The sequence below is a fragment of the Schistocerca serialis genome, chromosome 2, assembly GCF_023864345.2.
Source record: "Schistocerca serialis cubense isolate TAMUIC-IGC-003099 chromosome 2, iqSchSeri2.2, whole genome shotgun sequence".
NCBI lineage: Eukaryota > Metazoa > Arthropoda > Insecta > Orthoptera > Acrididae > Schistocerca > Schistocerca serialis.
The window spans coordinates 907,732,917-907,750,362 of record NC_064639.1 but is presented as its reverse complement, the minus strand read 5'-3'; the positions used below and the strand labels follow the sequence as shown (position 1 = coordinate 907,750,362).

The 17,446-nt window shown below is 37.9% G+C and overlaps 1 protein-coding gene across 1 annotated transcript in view; it reads left to right on the top strand.

The window, feature by feature from the left end:
* The window catches only part of LOC126458261 (esterase E4-like), a 108,682-nt gene that overhangs the window by 10,346 nt on the left and 80,890 nt on the right, over positions 1 to 17,446 (top strand). Inside the window, exon 4 of the mRNA XM_050095186.1 lies at positions 12,660 to 12,845. Coding sequence (XP_049951143.1) covers positions 12,660 to 12,845 — 186 coding nt within the window. The remainder of the gene's footprint in view (positions 1 to 12,659; positions 12,846 to 17,446) is intronic.

Below are 17,446 nucleotides of genomic sequence, written 5' to 3'. Positions count from 1 at the left end.
TGTGAAGTCACTTGCATTATTCCACGGTCAGTAGAACTCAACAGAGAGTATGGCGACTTTTAAATATTACTGAAAAGTATGTTTTTCAAGTCAAGGGGCAAGCCTGGAACATTTTTTTGATTTAAAACCTCTATAAAGAGTGAAAATCAGAACATCCAGAATAGATTGCAAACCTTGCATTTTAAGTGAACTTGACTGCACACAGCTTACAGAAAAGCACTGCAAGATAAGAAACAACTTATTTGTGATTTTATGGGGATGGATTTAAAAAGAAAATCATCTTGTGGAAGGGACAAATTCTGACAAAAAACACTTCAATTTCCCATAAGCTCACTGGCATTAAAGAAAATGCAAGGTTTGAAAAATCCATTGTGGCCTATGAAAGATATACAAGAATAGTTACCCAAGGACACTGCCAATCTTACATCTGTTTTCGAGCTGTTTTTAAGTGTGTTTGCCATTTTAGTTGAAAGCACCCCCGTGCATTTGCAGATGTATCTGATTGATCTGCATGTAATTCCTATTTAAAAGACAAATTCATTGACATTGCAACTGTCTAGGAGATCTACATTATTTTCCTAGGGAAGAGTTTCAACATCTCAATAATGAGGTTGCAAACATGATAAAATATTTCAATCAACAAATGTATATGAGAGGCTTTTTTTTCAATTATGAAACTAAATAAGTCATGAATATGTGGTAACCTGAGCGTGAAAGTGTGTGAAGTTGTCTTCATCTGTCCATATCGTGACAGTTGTTACCAGATAAAAATTATGTCTTCAGTGTGCCAACAATAATTAAATTTTGTTTGTGATCTGTGTTGAGAAATATTAAATCAAGTCATATGCAAATGCAACTGTATTGTCATTTAAACACAGAGGCTTCACAGTTTCCCACCCTTCCCCCTCCTCACACTCTGATAGCATGGCATGGTGGTGGGGGAAGTATACATCCAAATGAAAGAGCTATTGGCAGCGAGCCAGAACCCTGCTCACAAGTTCAATTCTAGGGCATCACTGATTTACATTATACTTGCAGTGGTGTGAATGTAGTATGTGACAATCATATTACATGTTATAATCATAATACATTGTTACTTTTTACTCAGATGGGAACTGATTCATTCAGTAAATCATAATTAGTTTCAGTGGCTTACATTCAAATATAAGTTGTACCTATGGCAACAAATGTGGGCTCAAATAAAGCTCCATCAAATTTTATATACAGAGGTTTAATTTTATTGCAAAAGAGAAGGAAGTTTTTAAGAAAACGTTGTTATTCAGGAATGACATAGGAAAGTTACACTAAAAACTGCAAAAAAATACATTGACAAGGGATACTGGAAAATGTAGCAATGAAGTATTTTATGAAGTAAAGCTTGCACATTTGAAAGCCGCACACATTAGTAGTGTGCATCATCTGCAAGAATATGGTGTGAAAGATCAATACCGTGTGGACTCCTATAAAGCCTGCCATGGACGACTGCCTATTTAAATCCTGCCAAACTGCGCTCATGCTCAGTTACCAAGTTATTACTGCTTGCATACGTTTGCCTTATCTTATTATGTTCAATGTATATTATGGTGGTTGGTGTACATGCCACAGACTAATAAAGTTGTACCCATGTTGCAATACAAGTGATGATGAATGAGGCATTGTTCTCCATGCAGTTTTAATTCTGTGGTTAGTCCTACATTTCGTCTACGATGTCTGACAGTGCTACTGATGAGTTTTTACACTGGCAGCAAAGGGTTTGTACTGCAGTGTTTCAGTGTCTCAGTCGACAGTATAAGATGTTTGCCACAGCACAACACATTCCATGTTTTGCAAATGCTTGCCTCTGTTTTGGCCAGTTCGGATCTGTCTCAATCTAAGTCATCTGACATGCCAGTTTCTACCCCGGTCATTCATCCCCTGCTGTTTCCAGTGTACACTGAGTCTGTTGAGGAATGGGAAGCCTATGAAAAACAGTTGCAGCAGAATTTTCATGCATTTGGATTGACTGATGAATTTTCATGCATTTGGATTGACTGATGTTTTCTTGTGCCATCCTTTGGTTTTGTCTTGGTTATTGCCTTGTGTGCATCAACTCCTTTGGCTTCCCCTGTAGGATCCATCTTCACTCTCTTTTGATAATATGTGTGACCTTCTTTCAAAGTACTGCTGTAAATGGACACATGCCATTGCTGCTCGAGTTGAGTTCTATTGGTATCGCAAGAAACCGGAACATTCCTATAAGACTTTGACTACTGAGTTTCACTGTTTAAGATGTCATCATTTTGTTGCTGATCTATATAAGGAGTCATATGCTAATCAAATGGTTCCTGATGCAATCATCTGGTTGGTTCCCGATCGCGAGGGTCATGGCGGACCTTTCACTCTGAAAACCCCTCCTCTCCAATGTTCTGACTATTTCACTATCCTTTGAGGTTTTGAAGGCTAAGGGTATTCAAACTGACTTATGGTATAAGGTTACAGAAGTTCAGCTCGCTTCCCCCCGCTATTTGTAGGACGATATGGTAGGAGCGGTTCATGTGCTAGCAAAACATCAAGGCGGCCGGCACACCTTATTGCAGCAGCCTCATCCACAGGATCAGCAGCAGCACAGCAAGCCCAGTAATGAACAATGCAAGTGCTGCACACTTCCCTCTTGTCCATTGTGTTGTGTCACTCATGATAGGTTGGATTGTCCTAAGCAGTGTGCCATTTGCTGCCAGTGCAACAAAACGGACCGCATTGCTCCTCTTTGTAACGCAAAGTTCCAAGGTCTTTTTATTGGTAAGCTTTTTATTGATGTCAAGGTTTGTCGGAATGTTTTGCACATGAAAGTCAACACTGGTGCTGCTGTGTCATTATTCATCTTGCATACGTATACGTACTTGATTCTCACCCTTCAGCACCAGTGTCACGTACATTAGTCACGTACAATAAACAAGGCATTCCAGAATTAGGTAGTTTCTCAGTCCCAGTCACATGTAAATCTGTGGTTCATCTGCTGACTTTTCTGGTGGTGAACAATGCATACACCAAAAATTTGTTTGGTTTGGGCACCTTTAACCTTTTCAGGTTTACTATTTCCGATGAAGTTAATCTCGTCTCTGATCAAGTGCCTTATACACAACTCATCTCTTTATGCTGTGAATTTCCACCATCTTTTCTAAAGGTTTGGTTTGTGCCAATAATTTCAAAGCTCACATTACCATGAAACCTTCAGTGAGACCCCGTTTCTTTTGGGATCGCCTGGTGCCGATGGCACTCTGTGACCAAGTCAAGTTGGAGCTTGACCACCTCCCGGCCTCTGGGGTTGTCCAACTGATCGCATCCAGTGAATGGGTTACCCTTTAGTCATTGTAAAGAAACCATCAGGATGGTTATGCCTTCATGCTGATTTCAACATTTCTGTCAATGCTCAGTCTGTCATTGACTCATATCCCATGCCATGTCCTGACAAACTTCTTGCTAAGGGGAATCGGGAAAGATAGCTGGATGCATTGGCAGAGGGCAGAAAATAAACAGAGTGGGAAATAAAATTGGAGAGAAGATGATATGACAGTTTCCACCCCCTCTATCCTGTTATCTCCTCCCCATTTTCATCTCCCACCCTGTTTATTTGTGGCCCTCTGCCAACACATCTGCCTGTTTTTCCACACTCTTCTCAAATTTTACTCCTTTTCTTCCCCACCTCCCTTCCCCACAACTTCATAATGCTGTGCCTGTTGGCATTCTAGTCCCTGCACAATCCACAATCCACCAGACAGTATTCATCTCTCTTGCCACCAGTACACTACTGTCCCATCCCCTTCCCTGCCCCTCTGGATTGCTGCTTGCATCCCATGTGATAGTTGCATTCTGGCTCTAGATGCTGGAGTTTGCGATTGTGCATGTGTGAGGTATGCTTGGTTGTGTGTGTGAATGGTGTGTGTCTCTCTTTTACTGATGAATGCTGTGGCCAAAAGCTTTATGTAAGTGCATTTTAATTGTGCCCTTCTGCAACTTGACATGTCTTCTTTACAGTAAGTAGGAATCTTGTCTTTTTCTACATTGTCAATATTCCTGACTGGATTAAAATATTTTTTCGTGTGATATAATTACAAATAAACAATGTTATGACTTTTTTCCTTTACTTGTACTGTGAAACCTTGCTTCTTGCCAAATTTCATGATTCAAGATGAACAGGTAGTACCCTATATGTTGTAATGAGTGAGTTTGTAGTCTATCAAAATATTTGACATAAATAGTCATGTCTTTCACTTGCACTGACTTAGAAGCTTAAGTTTTTTAACCATCAAGGGACCAAAGACATTAATATGTGAGATATTTCAACTTGGTATGCCTACCTGTTCCTGAGTAAAAGGGATCTCAACAGACAGATGGACAGGCAGGCTTTGGGAAAACAAATGACAAATTTTTATTTTTCTTGATGTAATTGCAAATTCACAATTTTGGATTTTTTTCTTCAGTTTTACTGTGAAACTTTGCTTCATGTCAGATTTCATGCTTTAGCTCAACAGGTTTTGATGCATGTGTTTGAGAGTATCAAAATTTGTGACATAAATGGCTGTATGTTTTGATTGAATTGACTAAGAAGGTTCAATCTTTTTACAACGCCAAGATACCATAGACCTTAGTATGTGACATAAATCTCAACTTGATATGTTTTTCCATTCCTGAGAAAAAGGGGTTTTTAACAGTTGGACAGACAGACAGACAGGCAGGTAGACAAACCAACAAGAAAGTGATCTTACAATGGTTCCATTTTTAGTGATTGATGTATGGCACTCTAAAAAGGAAAAAAATAAAATAATACAGTATTTGAAAAAAATGGTAAGGCAATAACAAAAACAAGGAGGGGACTGGAATAAAACCAGACAACAAGAGACGTGAATAATTCGAGTTTAAGGCCTGTTGCGTGTTGGAAATCAAGGACATACTGTACAGATATAGAAAATTGTTTGACTTCAGCTGTAACTAGTCTTTGCTTCCTGTTGTTTTGGTTGTAAGCCATTCAGCCATCTCTGGAGGAAGTGGGGAAGACTCTCAGTGAAGTGCTGTCACCCACGTTTTATACCAACCAAGAGCTCATATGAGTACACAGAAAATTACAGTGTGATAAATACTACTTGAGTAGCAGAAATATATGCTATTTTGATGTCATCTGTGAGGGATATTGTTTTGTGTCCTTGTCGACACTGTAGCGTCTTGTACCATAGGAATGAAGTGAGAGGATGTTATTTGGTGACCGGTATCCTCTCTTTACAACACAACTGCACACATGTATTAACATGATTCTTTATTTACTTAAACAGATAGCTGCTACTTAACTTTACAGCATCCATTTGTTGTAGTACAAGATTTTCCAGAATAGACCACGTTAGCCTCACTGATGGTGAAGTGCAAATCCTGCTATGTGCTCGAGTCGTGTCGCAATGTACTGACAGACACCAACTAAAATAGTGACTGACCTAGTAGCTGACCTAGTGACAAGAACTAGTAACTGAAAGACTGAGACTGACTGATCTAGTGCCTGAGACTGAGCCCTCCAGTCTGTGGTGGCAATCTAAATACTTGCTGTCAAGAGGACGCTGGCTGCGTGTTGCTTGTGCGTCAGTCTTTGGTCACTCTCCTGATAGGCGTGCTTATCCAGAGCCTACTGTCGATCTTCTTGCTACATCTTTGCCAACCAGTGTGCTGGCAACAGCTTCTGCCAGCACATATTGTGTAACAAATTCTTATCATAGAGGGACAGTACCATTGTCTATGAGAGTTAAGTATTGCCAGTGCTACAGTCCACATTTTTTTCAGATTTAAACCCATCATCACAACTCATTAAAACATTCATAAATTTTATTTTAGTGGCTTCCCTGAAAACTGAATCCCAAAACATGAAACAGATGCTAAAATCTGAATGTTGTTATAGTCTGTAGCATGGCCACCTTGTTTACAGTTCTTGGACATGGCAGAGCTATCTAGCTGTAGCAGGCGGATATGAAGTCACTGTTCCATGTAATGTCTTAAAATTGTATGGAAAGTACATTTGATGTACAACAAACCACACTTACAGGCTATGTTACATATATCTGTCTTCTGTGAAATCAAGTAATCCTTTACACAGTCAACAAGTGTGGCTATCTTTGGTGCTTTAACTTTGTCTGTAGAGAGGATACACACTCTTTTAGTTGAAAGAAAAGGAAAAGGGCAGCCTGTGTCATCAGAGTGCCTTTGTGGCTTTTGTATGTGAATGTGTGTATTTTTTCTAGGAAAAGAGGAAGAGCTCAAAAGCTAGTGTGATCAATTTTTACTGTTATTTATTTTTATGCTCTACACATCAGTCTGCTATAGGTGACTGGCTGCCCTTTCCCATATATATATTTTTATTGTTTAAATCATATTGGCCAACTAGGATCACATTAAAAACTTCAGTTACTCTTCTTCCTTTGTTGTTGTTTCCTATTTTTCCAGTATCCCTCATTTTCTCCCTCTGAAGTCTCTTCCTTTCTTCTGCCCATGTTGTACCCAATTTTTTAGTTCTTCTGCTTTGAAAGGCTTCCAAATTTAGTATTTTATTTTTGAAACAGTTTCTTTCTGCTATTTCTGATTCTTTGATGTTGTTTCTTTTTAGATCTTTCCTTACTTCTGTAATCCATGCTATTGTTGATTTCTTCTTCCAGAAATATAGGAGTATTTGTTTTGTTAGTATATTTCCATCTATTCGGTAGAGGCGTCCAAAAAAGGTTAATCTTAATTTGACCATTACTTCAGATATTTTCTCTATGTTTTTGTAGATCTCATTACTTCTTATTTTCCAACCATCTGCAGTTTTTATTGCACCCATTATTTTTTTAATAATCCTTCTTTCCAGTATCTGTAGTCTGTCTATTTTATAGTTCACCATTAGGCATTGAGATCCATATAAACATTCTGGTCATACCACTGTGGTGTAGTGTTTTAGTTTTGTTTTTCTAGATATAAACTTCTTGTAAATATTTTTGGTCAAACCATTTTGTTAATTCTTACATCTATTGCAGATTTTTGTGGTCCATTCTATTGTATAGTCTCTCCAAGATATTTAAATTTATTTACTCACTTTATTTTACCTATTTGTGTTTCTATGAATCTCGGCACATTTTTTATATTTTTCATGAATTTTGTTTTTTCAGCTGAAATTTTAAGACCAGTTCTGTTTGCTATTTTTTACAGAAGGTTTATCTGAATAACTTCTGTCAGGTTTTCTGAAAGTATTGAAAAATCATCTGCAGAAGCCAAGCAGTTTACCTTGATTCCATTTGTTTTCCTTCCCAGAGTTACTGGTTCAATTTTGTGATTTTTAGCTGCATACAATTTTTTCTAGAGCACAATTAAAAAGTGAAGGTGATAAACCATCACCTTGTATAACACCAGTTTTTATTTCAAATGGCTGAGATACTTCTCCTATAAATTTTACTCTAGATATTGTACCTGTTAGTGTTTCACGAATTATATTTGCTAATCTTGATTTAATGCCAAATTCTCTAATGACCTTATCTATTGTTTCTTTGTCTATACAATCAAATGCTTTCTTGAAATAAATAAATGAACGCTATAAATGCTTTGCTGGTTAACATTCTATGGCGAATTATTGACTGTAAGTTAAAAATTTGTTCTGCACAGGATCTTCCCTTTCAAAAACCACCCTGATATTCTCCCAGTTGTTTGTCTAAAGTATCTGCCACTCTGTTCAGGAGAATTTTTGATAATATTTTGTATGCCACTGGCAGAAGTGACACTCCTCTGTAATTATTGACATTTTGTTTGTCTCCCTTTTTATGTACTGAGTGGATTAATGCTGTTTTCCATTCAGCTGGAATCTTTTCAGTTTTCCAAATATTCTCAAGAAGCAGTTGAAGATCCTTTATGGTTTTTGGTTCTGCCCACTTCAATAATTCTTCTGTAATGGAGTCTTCACCACTTGCTTTATTGTTCTTGAGTGTTTTGATGGCTTCTAACTCTGTTGGTGGGAAATCTTCCTCGAGATTTTGACTTGTCACTGGAAATTCTAATTTATCTAAAACTGGTCAGTTTAACAGCTTTTCAAAACTATTTGCTAAAATTTCACTATTTTATTAGTTATTTAATCCCATTTTCATCTTTGAAACAAATACTTGGTGCCTGGTATCCTTTAAGTATGTGTTTAAAAGTTTGGTAAAAGTTTTTAGTATTATTTTTGATGAAATTTTCTTCTATTTCAATAAGCTGAGAATTTTCAAAGTTTCTTTTGATTTTACAGATTATTTTTTATGTTACTTTTCTTTGTTGTCTGAATTGTTCAAGGTCTTCCTCTTTTTTTGAACATCTCCATTTTCTCCATTTTTGAGCTCTTTGTATTTGTGGTTCCTCTCACTCCTCATTCCACCATGTCTTCTTTTTATTCTTGGCCAAACCTAAAGTTTTCTCTGCTGCTTGAGTTATTTGCATCTGGAGTTCAAGCCAATCGCCTTCTTTACTTGTCTCAATTTCTTCTCTAAATTTGTCTATATTTTCTTTTGTAATATTAGCTGTAGTGGTGTTGTATCTTATCACTTTCTTGGTCACCTTTTTTGTTTTAAATGGGAGAAATTTTATTTTAATCTTAGAGAGATTGAGTCAAATTCCTCATTTCTGACTATTGTAACATTCATAATTTCCGTGATATATCTTTTAGATATGGCTACGTGATCCGGTTGAAATTCCTCTAGGTTTGGATTTCGATATCTCCAAGTTTTGGCTTTTCTTGGTAGTTTACGGAAATTTGTGGACATGAGTTTTAACTAGAACATTTTACACATGTTGATCAGTCTTTCACCATTTATGTTTCTTCTTGAGTGTGCTGGATATTCACCTATAATGGTCCTAAATTTCTTTTCCCTCCAAATTTGCGCATTGAAGTCACCAAGAAGTATTTTAAAAATCTTTTTAGGTATGATGGAAATTCCGGATTCTAAAATATCCCAGAATTGATTTACTTTCTCCAGATTTCTTCTGTTGTCTGCATTTATAGGTGCATGACAGTTTATGAGAGTGTAACTTTTATTCTTGCACTTTATTGTTAACATGGATATTCTTTCAGCCGGCCGGAGTGGCCATGCGGTTCTAGGCGCTACAGTCTGGAACCGGGCGACTGCTACGGTCGCAGGTTCGAATCCTGCGTCGGGCATGGATGTGTGTGAAGTCCTTAGGTTGGTTAGGTTTAATTAGTTCTAAGTTCTAGGTGACTGATGACCTCAGAAGATAAGTCGCATAGTGATGAGAGCCATTTGATATTCTTTCTGAATTTGATCTAAATACTGTTACACTGTCTATGATTATTTTGTGTACATAAAATGCTGTTCCAAACATTGGTATGTTTTCCATTATTCTCACTTCTGGTTTCCCTTTATAAATTCTAGGATGTTGTGTATCAACTACACTACTGGCCATTAAAATTGCTACACCAGGAAGAAATGCAGATGATAAACGGGTATTCATTGGACAAATATATTATACTAGAACTGATTACATTTTCATGCAATTTGGGTGCATAGATTCTGAGAAATCAGTCCCCAGAACAACCACCTCTGGCTGTAAGAACGGCCTTGATATGCCTGGGCATTGAGTCAAACAGAGCTTGGATGGCGTGTGCAGGTACAGCTGCCCATGCAGCTTCAACACGATACCACAGTTCATCATGAGTAGTGACTGGCACATTGTGACGAGCCAGTTGCTCAGCCACCATTGACCAGACGTTTTCAATTGGTGAGAGATCTGGAGAATGTGCTGGCCAGGGCAGCAGTCAAACATTTTCTGTATCCAGAAAGGCCCGTACAGGACCTGCAACATGTGTTTGTGCATTATCCTACTGAAATGTGGGGTTTCACCGGGATCAAATGAAGGGTAGAGCCATGGGTCATAACATATATGAAATGTAACGTCCACTGTTCAAAGTGCTGTCAATGTGAACAAGAGGTGACCATGACGTTTAACCAATGGCACCCCATACCATCACGCTGGGTGATACGCCAGTATGACATTGATGACTACACACTTCTAATGAGCGTTCACGACGATGTTCACCAAATACAGATGCTGTAAACAGAACCTGGATTCATCTGAAAAAATGACGTTTTGCCATTCGTACACCCAGGTTTGTCGTTGAGTACACCATCACAGGTGCTACTGTCTGTGATGCAGCATCAAGGGTAACCGCAGCCATGGTCTCCGAGCTGATAGTCCATGCTGCTGCAAATGTTGTCGAACTGTTTGTGCAGATGCTTTTTGTCTTGCAAACATCCCCATCTGCTGACTCAGGGATCAAGACGTGGCTGCACAATCCGTTACAGCCATGTGGATAAGATGCCTGTTATCTTGACTTCTAGTGATACGAGGCCATTGGGATCCAGCACAGCATTCCGAATTACTCTCCTGAACCCACTGATTCCATATTCTGCTAACAGTCATTGGATCTCTACCTACGTGAGTAGCAGTGTCACGATACGATAAACCGCAATTGTGATAGGCTACAATCCGACCTTTAACAAAGTCGGAAATGTGATGGTATGCATTTCTCCTCCTTACATGAGGCATCACAACAACGTTTCACCAGGCAACGCCGGTCAACTGCTGTTTGAGTATGAGAAATCGGTTGGAAACTTTCCTCATGTCAGCACATTGTAGGTGTCGCCACTGGCACTAATCTTGTGTGAATACTCTGAAAAGCTAATAATTTGCATATCACAGCATCTTCTTCCTGTAGGTTAAATCTCGCATCTGTAGCATGTCATCTTCATGGTGTAGCAATTTTAATGGCCAGTAGTGTATATTCTCATCTAAGAATCATGTTTCCTGGACTGCTATAATTTGTATATCATTCTTCTGCAGGAACAATTCTAATTCCTTTTGTTTCCCAATTTTTAGAAGAGAATTTACATTTAATGTTCCAAAGTAGTATTTCTTCTTGAACTGAAACGTGGAATGCATTTCAATATATTCCATCTCTCGTTCATCGCAAATGTTGGGACTCCCCAGAATCCTAGGTCCCATTGCATTACATGATGTAATGGTGGATTCCTCATCAGAGTTACCACCTGGGGTAGAGCATCCATTGTGCGAACTTTCCATTTTGTGACTTGAAGCTGTAAATTGTGAAGAGTAGGGAATCCAAAATCATCCTTGAATTCCAAAGTAAGACTAGGTTGTTAGCCTGGAATATTATTTACTCAGCTGTCACTAATATGTGGAACAAGTGCTGTTGGGGTGCCGCCACTAACATTTGGATCCGTCGTGCCCTCTGTCCACTTTGGCCTTGGACAAGAGGCTGCCTCTTCCGCCAGCTCCACCATACCGAAGTCCATCTTCTCCACCTTTACTTCTGTTGAGGTCTTCACCATATCCCTGGCAATGGGCCCTCACAAGATACTATCAACTGGGCCAGGTGAACCAAGGTTTTTAACAAGGTGTTACTCTTCCCCTGCCTTCTTTCTCAATGGGGCTTGTGACTGGCTATGGCGGAGTTTCCAGTATTTTATGTTTTACTAAATAACAGATTTTATGAACAAATTGATGAGGTTGACAAGGCAGTCCCTTGTCTTTCTTGGCAACTTACTTTTTTATGGAAGAATCTGAAGAGAAGGCACTGGACTCTGTAAGTAAACATGGACTGTAAGACCATTGTGCAATGTCTCACATCAATGATTAAATGAGTTATCTATTTAAACAACTGAGTAAAGCATGCTAACATTGTTTTTATTTCATAATTTTATTTGTTATGAATTATGGAGGTTAATTGGGAAATTGTATATTGTCACTTTTTAAGCAGCCTTCTCTCTGCACGCATTTCGTATATAGGATGTACCAGGCAGAATGGACAGTATTCAGGGATATGACAGGAATGATCATTCAAAGCAAAAAAGTCTAGCAAACATGGGTTCCAAAATGCATGTCTTAAGGGCTGTGAGTACGTCTTCATCTTGAATACTGTAAAACAAATCTCTTCTACTGCAAGCTCTCTGTTTTCCATATTTGGAGAGGTAGTAGTGTGGACCAAAAGAAGAAGAATTCCCAGTATACATGGGTTCTAAGTGCATACCTTAAGAGCAATGAGTACTTGCTCATCTTTGCTACTGTGAAACACATCTCTTCAAATGAACAAGTGCTCATAGCTGATAAAGTATGCATTTTAGAGTCCAAGTGTACTAGACAATTTTTTTCTTCTTTTGGTTGATACTGCCTCCTCCCAAAATATGGAGAGCAAAGGGCTTACAGTAGAAAAGATGTGTTGCACAGTATTGAAGATGATGTGCTCTTAGCTCTTAAGGTATGAATTTTAGAGATCATGTTTACTAGACTTTTTTGCTTTGAATGATTGTTCCTGTTACATCTCTGAATATTGACCATTGCTCCAGGGACAATCTGCATTTGTGTGTGTGTGTGTGTGTGTGTGTGTGTGTGTGTGTGTGTGTTTGTGTGCAGTCATAGTGCTTTAAGAAAATGTATTCAAATATTGAAGAAATCTTGGCTTTTATAGTCTAATGATGGATCAATAAATTTGACCTATAACTGTTTATAATGTATCAGTACACCATGATTCTTTAGAGTGTGATTCTATAAAATCAAGCCTAAGCTATTTAATGTATTGCTAATTAAAATCTAATTTTATGATCATATTTCAGGTTTTCTGAGTACTGGTGATTCAGTTCTTCCTGGGAATAATGGATTGAAGGACCAAGTAATGGCTCTCAGATGGGTGCAGCAGAATATTGCCTCATTCGGCGGGAATCCTGGTAGTGTCACAATTGCCGGTGACAGTACTGGTGCTGTCAGTGCGTATCTGCACATGCTGTCTCCTATGTCTAGAGGTATGTCATAACTGTGTATAAAAATGGCAGTTAGATAACAGATTGAGCTCTCTTGACTAAATTAATGTCAAATATCATTTTGTGCCACATTAGGTTAATAATAACAATAATACAAAATTAAAGTTGTGGAAAATGGAATTATCTCTGCTTGCCAGAAAAAAATTGGAACTCTGGTGAACAGTGTTAAAGATTCCCTCATCATTATACATGGCATTAAAAAGAGTGCAGCATTTTCTGAATAATACATGTTGAGATACAGACCATTTTTGCTTGTGTTGGGACTGGTCAGCACTCAGTTGAAAAGACTGTCTTTCTGTTGACAGCTCATTGCTCTTTCCTTACTGGTCATGTTTGTCTTGGTGCTTAGTGCTCTGGCAGCAAGGCTGTTGCTAGACACAGCACTTACAATTGCCTCCCATGCCACTACTACTGTAGTTATCATTTTGGTGTTGTACTGGCACCAAGACAAGACTTGTGATTCTGTCAAGTGTCAATACATTGAGGTGACAAAATTCATGGTAATGTGATATGCAGGTGGTGGTAGTATCGTGTACACAAGGTATAAGTGGGCAATGCTTTGGTAGACTTCTCATTTGTACTCAGACGATTCATGTGAAAAGCTTTTTAATGTGATTATGGCTACATGATGGGAATAAAAAGACTTTCAGCATGGAGTGGTAATTGGAGCTAGGTGCATGGGACATTCCATTTTGGAAATTGCTAGGAAATTCAACATTCAGAGATCCACAGTGTCGAGAGTGTGCTGAGAATACCAATTTCAGGCATTACCTCAGCACAGACAATGCAGTGGCTGATGGTCTTCACTTAACAACCGAGACTGATGGTGTTTGTGCAGAGTTGTCAGTGCAAACAGAGAAGCAACACTGCATGAAACAAACTACAGTAATCAATGTGGGACATATGAGAAATGTATCCATTAGGACAGTGCAGCAAAATTGGTTGTTAATGAGATATGGCAGCTAACAGCGCAGCATCACCTGCAGTGCCTCTCCTGGTCTCATGACCATATCAGTTGGACCCTGGTGACTGGAAATCAGATGGAATGCTGTTTCAGTTGGTAAGGGCTGATGGTAGGTTCGAGTGGGGCACAGATTCCGTGAAGCCATGGACACAAGTTGAGAACAAGGCACTGTGTAACCTGGCGGGTGCTCCATAATAGTGTGGACTGTGTTTACATGGAATGGACTGGGTCCTCTGGTCCAACAGAACTGATCATTGGCTGGAAATGGCTATGTCTGGATACTTGGAGACAATTTGCATCCATTCATGGACATCATGTTCCCAAACAACAATGGAATTTTTACAGTGTGCCATGTCAGTGGGCTAAAATTGTTTGTGATTTGCTCGAAGAACATTCTGGACAATTCAACCAAATGATTTGGCCACCCAGTTCATCCGACATGAATCCTATCAAACGTATGTGGAACATAATCAAGAGGTCAGTTGATGCACAAATTCATGGACCAGCAACACTTTCATAATTATGGATGGCTGTAGAGGCAGCATGGCTCAATACTTGTGCATGGTACTTCCAACAGCTTGTTAAGTCCATACCACATCAAGTTGTTGCACTATGTTTGGCAAAAGAATATCGGACATGGTATTAGGAGGTATACCATGACTTGTCACCTCATTTTATTTTATTTTTATTTATTTATTTATCCATCTGTAGACAATAAATACTGTAGGGATGTCGTCCAAAAGTACATGTAAATTTATGGGAAACAATTTGTGCAAAAGGAACATACAAAATTTTACATTAAGTAGTACAAGGAATGATACATACAAAATTGTACAAAAAATGTACAAAGAAAAATACTTGGTCATACAAGATAGAGTACTACAACTTTTTATAGATGTATACTAACAATATTGTAACTGCATAGTCTATTTGCCCTAAGGCTTTACATTTGTCTTCCCTAAACAGGAAGCCCTTATATTCACTGCAATAATTCAGTACAGATTTTAGCACACTCAGCAGCTGTCCATCAGATATACAAAATTAACAGAAAGTTTAGGGGATGAAAGACAGTGTTCTCAGTTTTGCCTTAATATAAACATTATCAGAATTATTTATTGGCCTAAATAGTCACTTACTGAGTAAAAACATTGTTCAAGTAGAAATTCTTTCTCTAAATCAGTTTTCATCTTCTAACTTTCTGATGTTGCCTGGCAGTATGTTGTAGAGTTTTGTACCAATATGGCTCACATGCCTTTGTGGGTGTGTTCGTTTTGTTCGCTCAGTATGGAGTGCTGTGCTATTTCGAGTATTGTAGTTATGCAAGTCGGCATTTGTCTGAAAATCTGCAAGGTGGGCCCTAACCTATAAAACACATTTCTACATATATAAGAAAGGTATTGTTAGAACTTTAAGCTTGTTGAATAAGGGTTTGCATTGTGTCTGTGAATGACTGTGTGTTGTTATTTGGATAGCCCTCTTCTGTAACAGGAAGATTTGTTTGAGACGGCAAGTGGTCGAACCCCAAAACATTATTCCGTACATTGCAAGAGACTGAAAATAGCTAAAATATGCCATCATGGCACCCTCTGGAGTACAGACATTTGCAATAATTCTAAGAGCAAAACAGGCTAAGTTACGTTTCTGCACAAGTTTCATTACATGATCATTAAAATTAAGATTTTCATCTATGTCAATCCCCCACAATTTTGTTGATGCCACTCTGTCTATGGCCTTGTCACCCAACAACAGATCAATATTTACATTTTGACATATTTTCTCAAACTGTATATAATTTGTTTTACTTGCATTTAATGTCAGCTGGTTTGCATTGAACCAATTTTGGACATTATTTATTACTTGATCAGTAGTTATTTGCAGCATTTTCTTTGGTGCACCTATTCTCACACTAGTGTTATCTGTGAATAGTATGGCCTTTGCTGCTCCATCTGAGGTGTGAAAGACATTTATGTTGACAAGCAACAATAAGGGACCTAGAATACTGCCTGCGGCACTTCTATTTCCACTTTTTTTTTGCATCTAATACTAAATTAATTTTGTGGTTGGAGTAATCTGACATCAGTCCTACAATCTGTGTATTGTTTTGTAGGTATGATTCAGACCACTTTTTCCCTGTCCCATGTATACCTAATGCTTCCAGTTTTTCTAAAAGAATGCCAAGATTGACAGTGTCAAATGCTTGGGAGAAATCTAAATTTATTCTTACTATGCTGTTGTCTTTTTCTAGATTTTTGATTATTTGTTCAGTGTAGCACTTTAGTGCTATTTTTGTATTTTTACCTGCCTGGAAGCTATGCTGATTTCTATTTAGTAACTTATGGTCATTTAGATATTTGTTGATTCTGTGCTTAATTAATTTTCTGTTATTTTGGAAAATGCTGGAAGGAGGGATATTGACCAATAATTATCTACCTTATGCTTCTGTTTTTGAATAATGGCTTCACTTTTGACATTTTCATCCTTTCCAGAAACACTCCTTCACTAAATGATGAGTTGACTATGTATGCCAAGGGCCATGCGATTTGTGCAGCTGTCATTGTTATGGTATAAACAGACACCTCATCAACTCCTGTTGACATTTTAGGTTTCAAGCTTTTTATTACTTTGAACACTTCATGTTCATCTGTTGGCTCTATCCTCATGCTACAAGCATCTTTTGGAAATTCAGGTTTTTCTTGGTTTGTAAATTTTGAGCATAATAAAGTTGTTGCATTTATGAAATAATTGTTGATGTAATTTGGCAAATCTTGTTTTTTAATACTGACATTTTCTGTGTTTTTGAGAATGATATCCTGGTCTTCACATCTCTTTCCTATTTCAGTTTTCACAATACCCCCACTCATAAATTCTTAACATATTCTATGTACTGTGGATCTGTAGAAGTCTTCAATTTTGAATTTAGTCTCTTTAGAGTTCCATAAGAAGTTTTGATACCAGCTGTGATCCAAGAACTTGACTTTGTATTGTGATGTGATGTGATTCTTGACAGCTTCTTTGGAAAGTACATTTTGAAATCTTCCATGAAAATTGAAGAAAAAGTGTTATATGCATCATTCGTATTTGATAGGGACAGCACTTCTGCCCAGGACTCACTAGTTAGGATATTTGTAAATTCTACACAGTTTTCAGTGGAAAATTTTCTTTTATATGTGAAGTACACTTTTTTCCTTGCAGTGGTATTGAAGAATTCTGAGGACAAGAGCATCATGGTCTGATAATCCCAAATCAGTATTTGTTACTTCTACTTCTGTGGATCATATATTTGAAAATATATTATCTATAAGACTGTTTGTATTGTATGTTATTCTTATGGGTTCGTGTATGTGTGGAAACAGATTGAAACTACATAATTGAAATCCCCACAGACAACTACAGTGACTCTTTCAGTAAAAAGAATGTTAAGCAGTGTTTCTAACTGATTAATGAATATGTCTGCATCCCTAGTAGGCAGTCTGTATATTGCTATGACTATGACTTTTCCCTGTATTTCATACAACTGTATAGCTGCTGCTTCAAAATTATTTTCCACACTCAATGATTCACCTTCACACCTTCTTTTGTACCTGATACCTGATTTAGTAAAGATACATACACCTCCGTT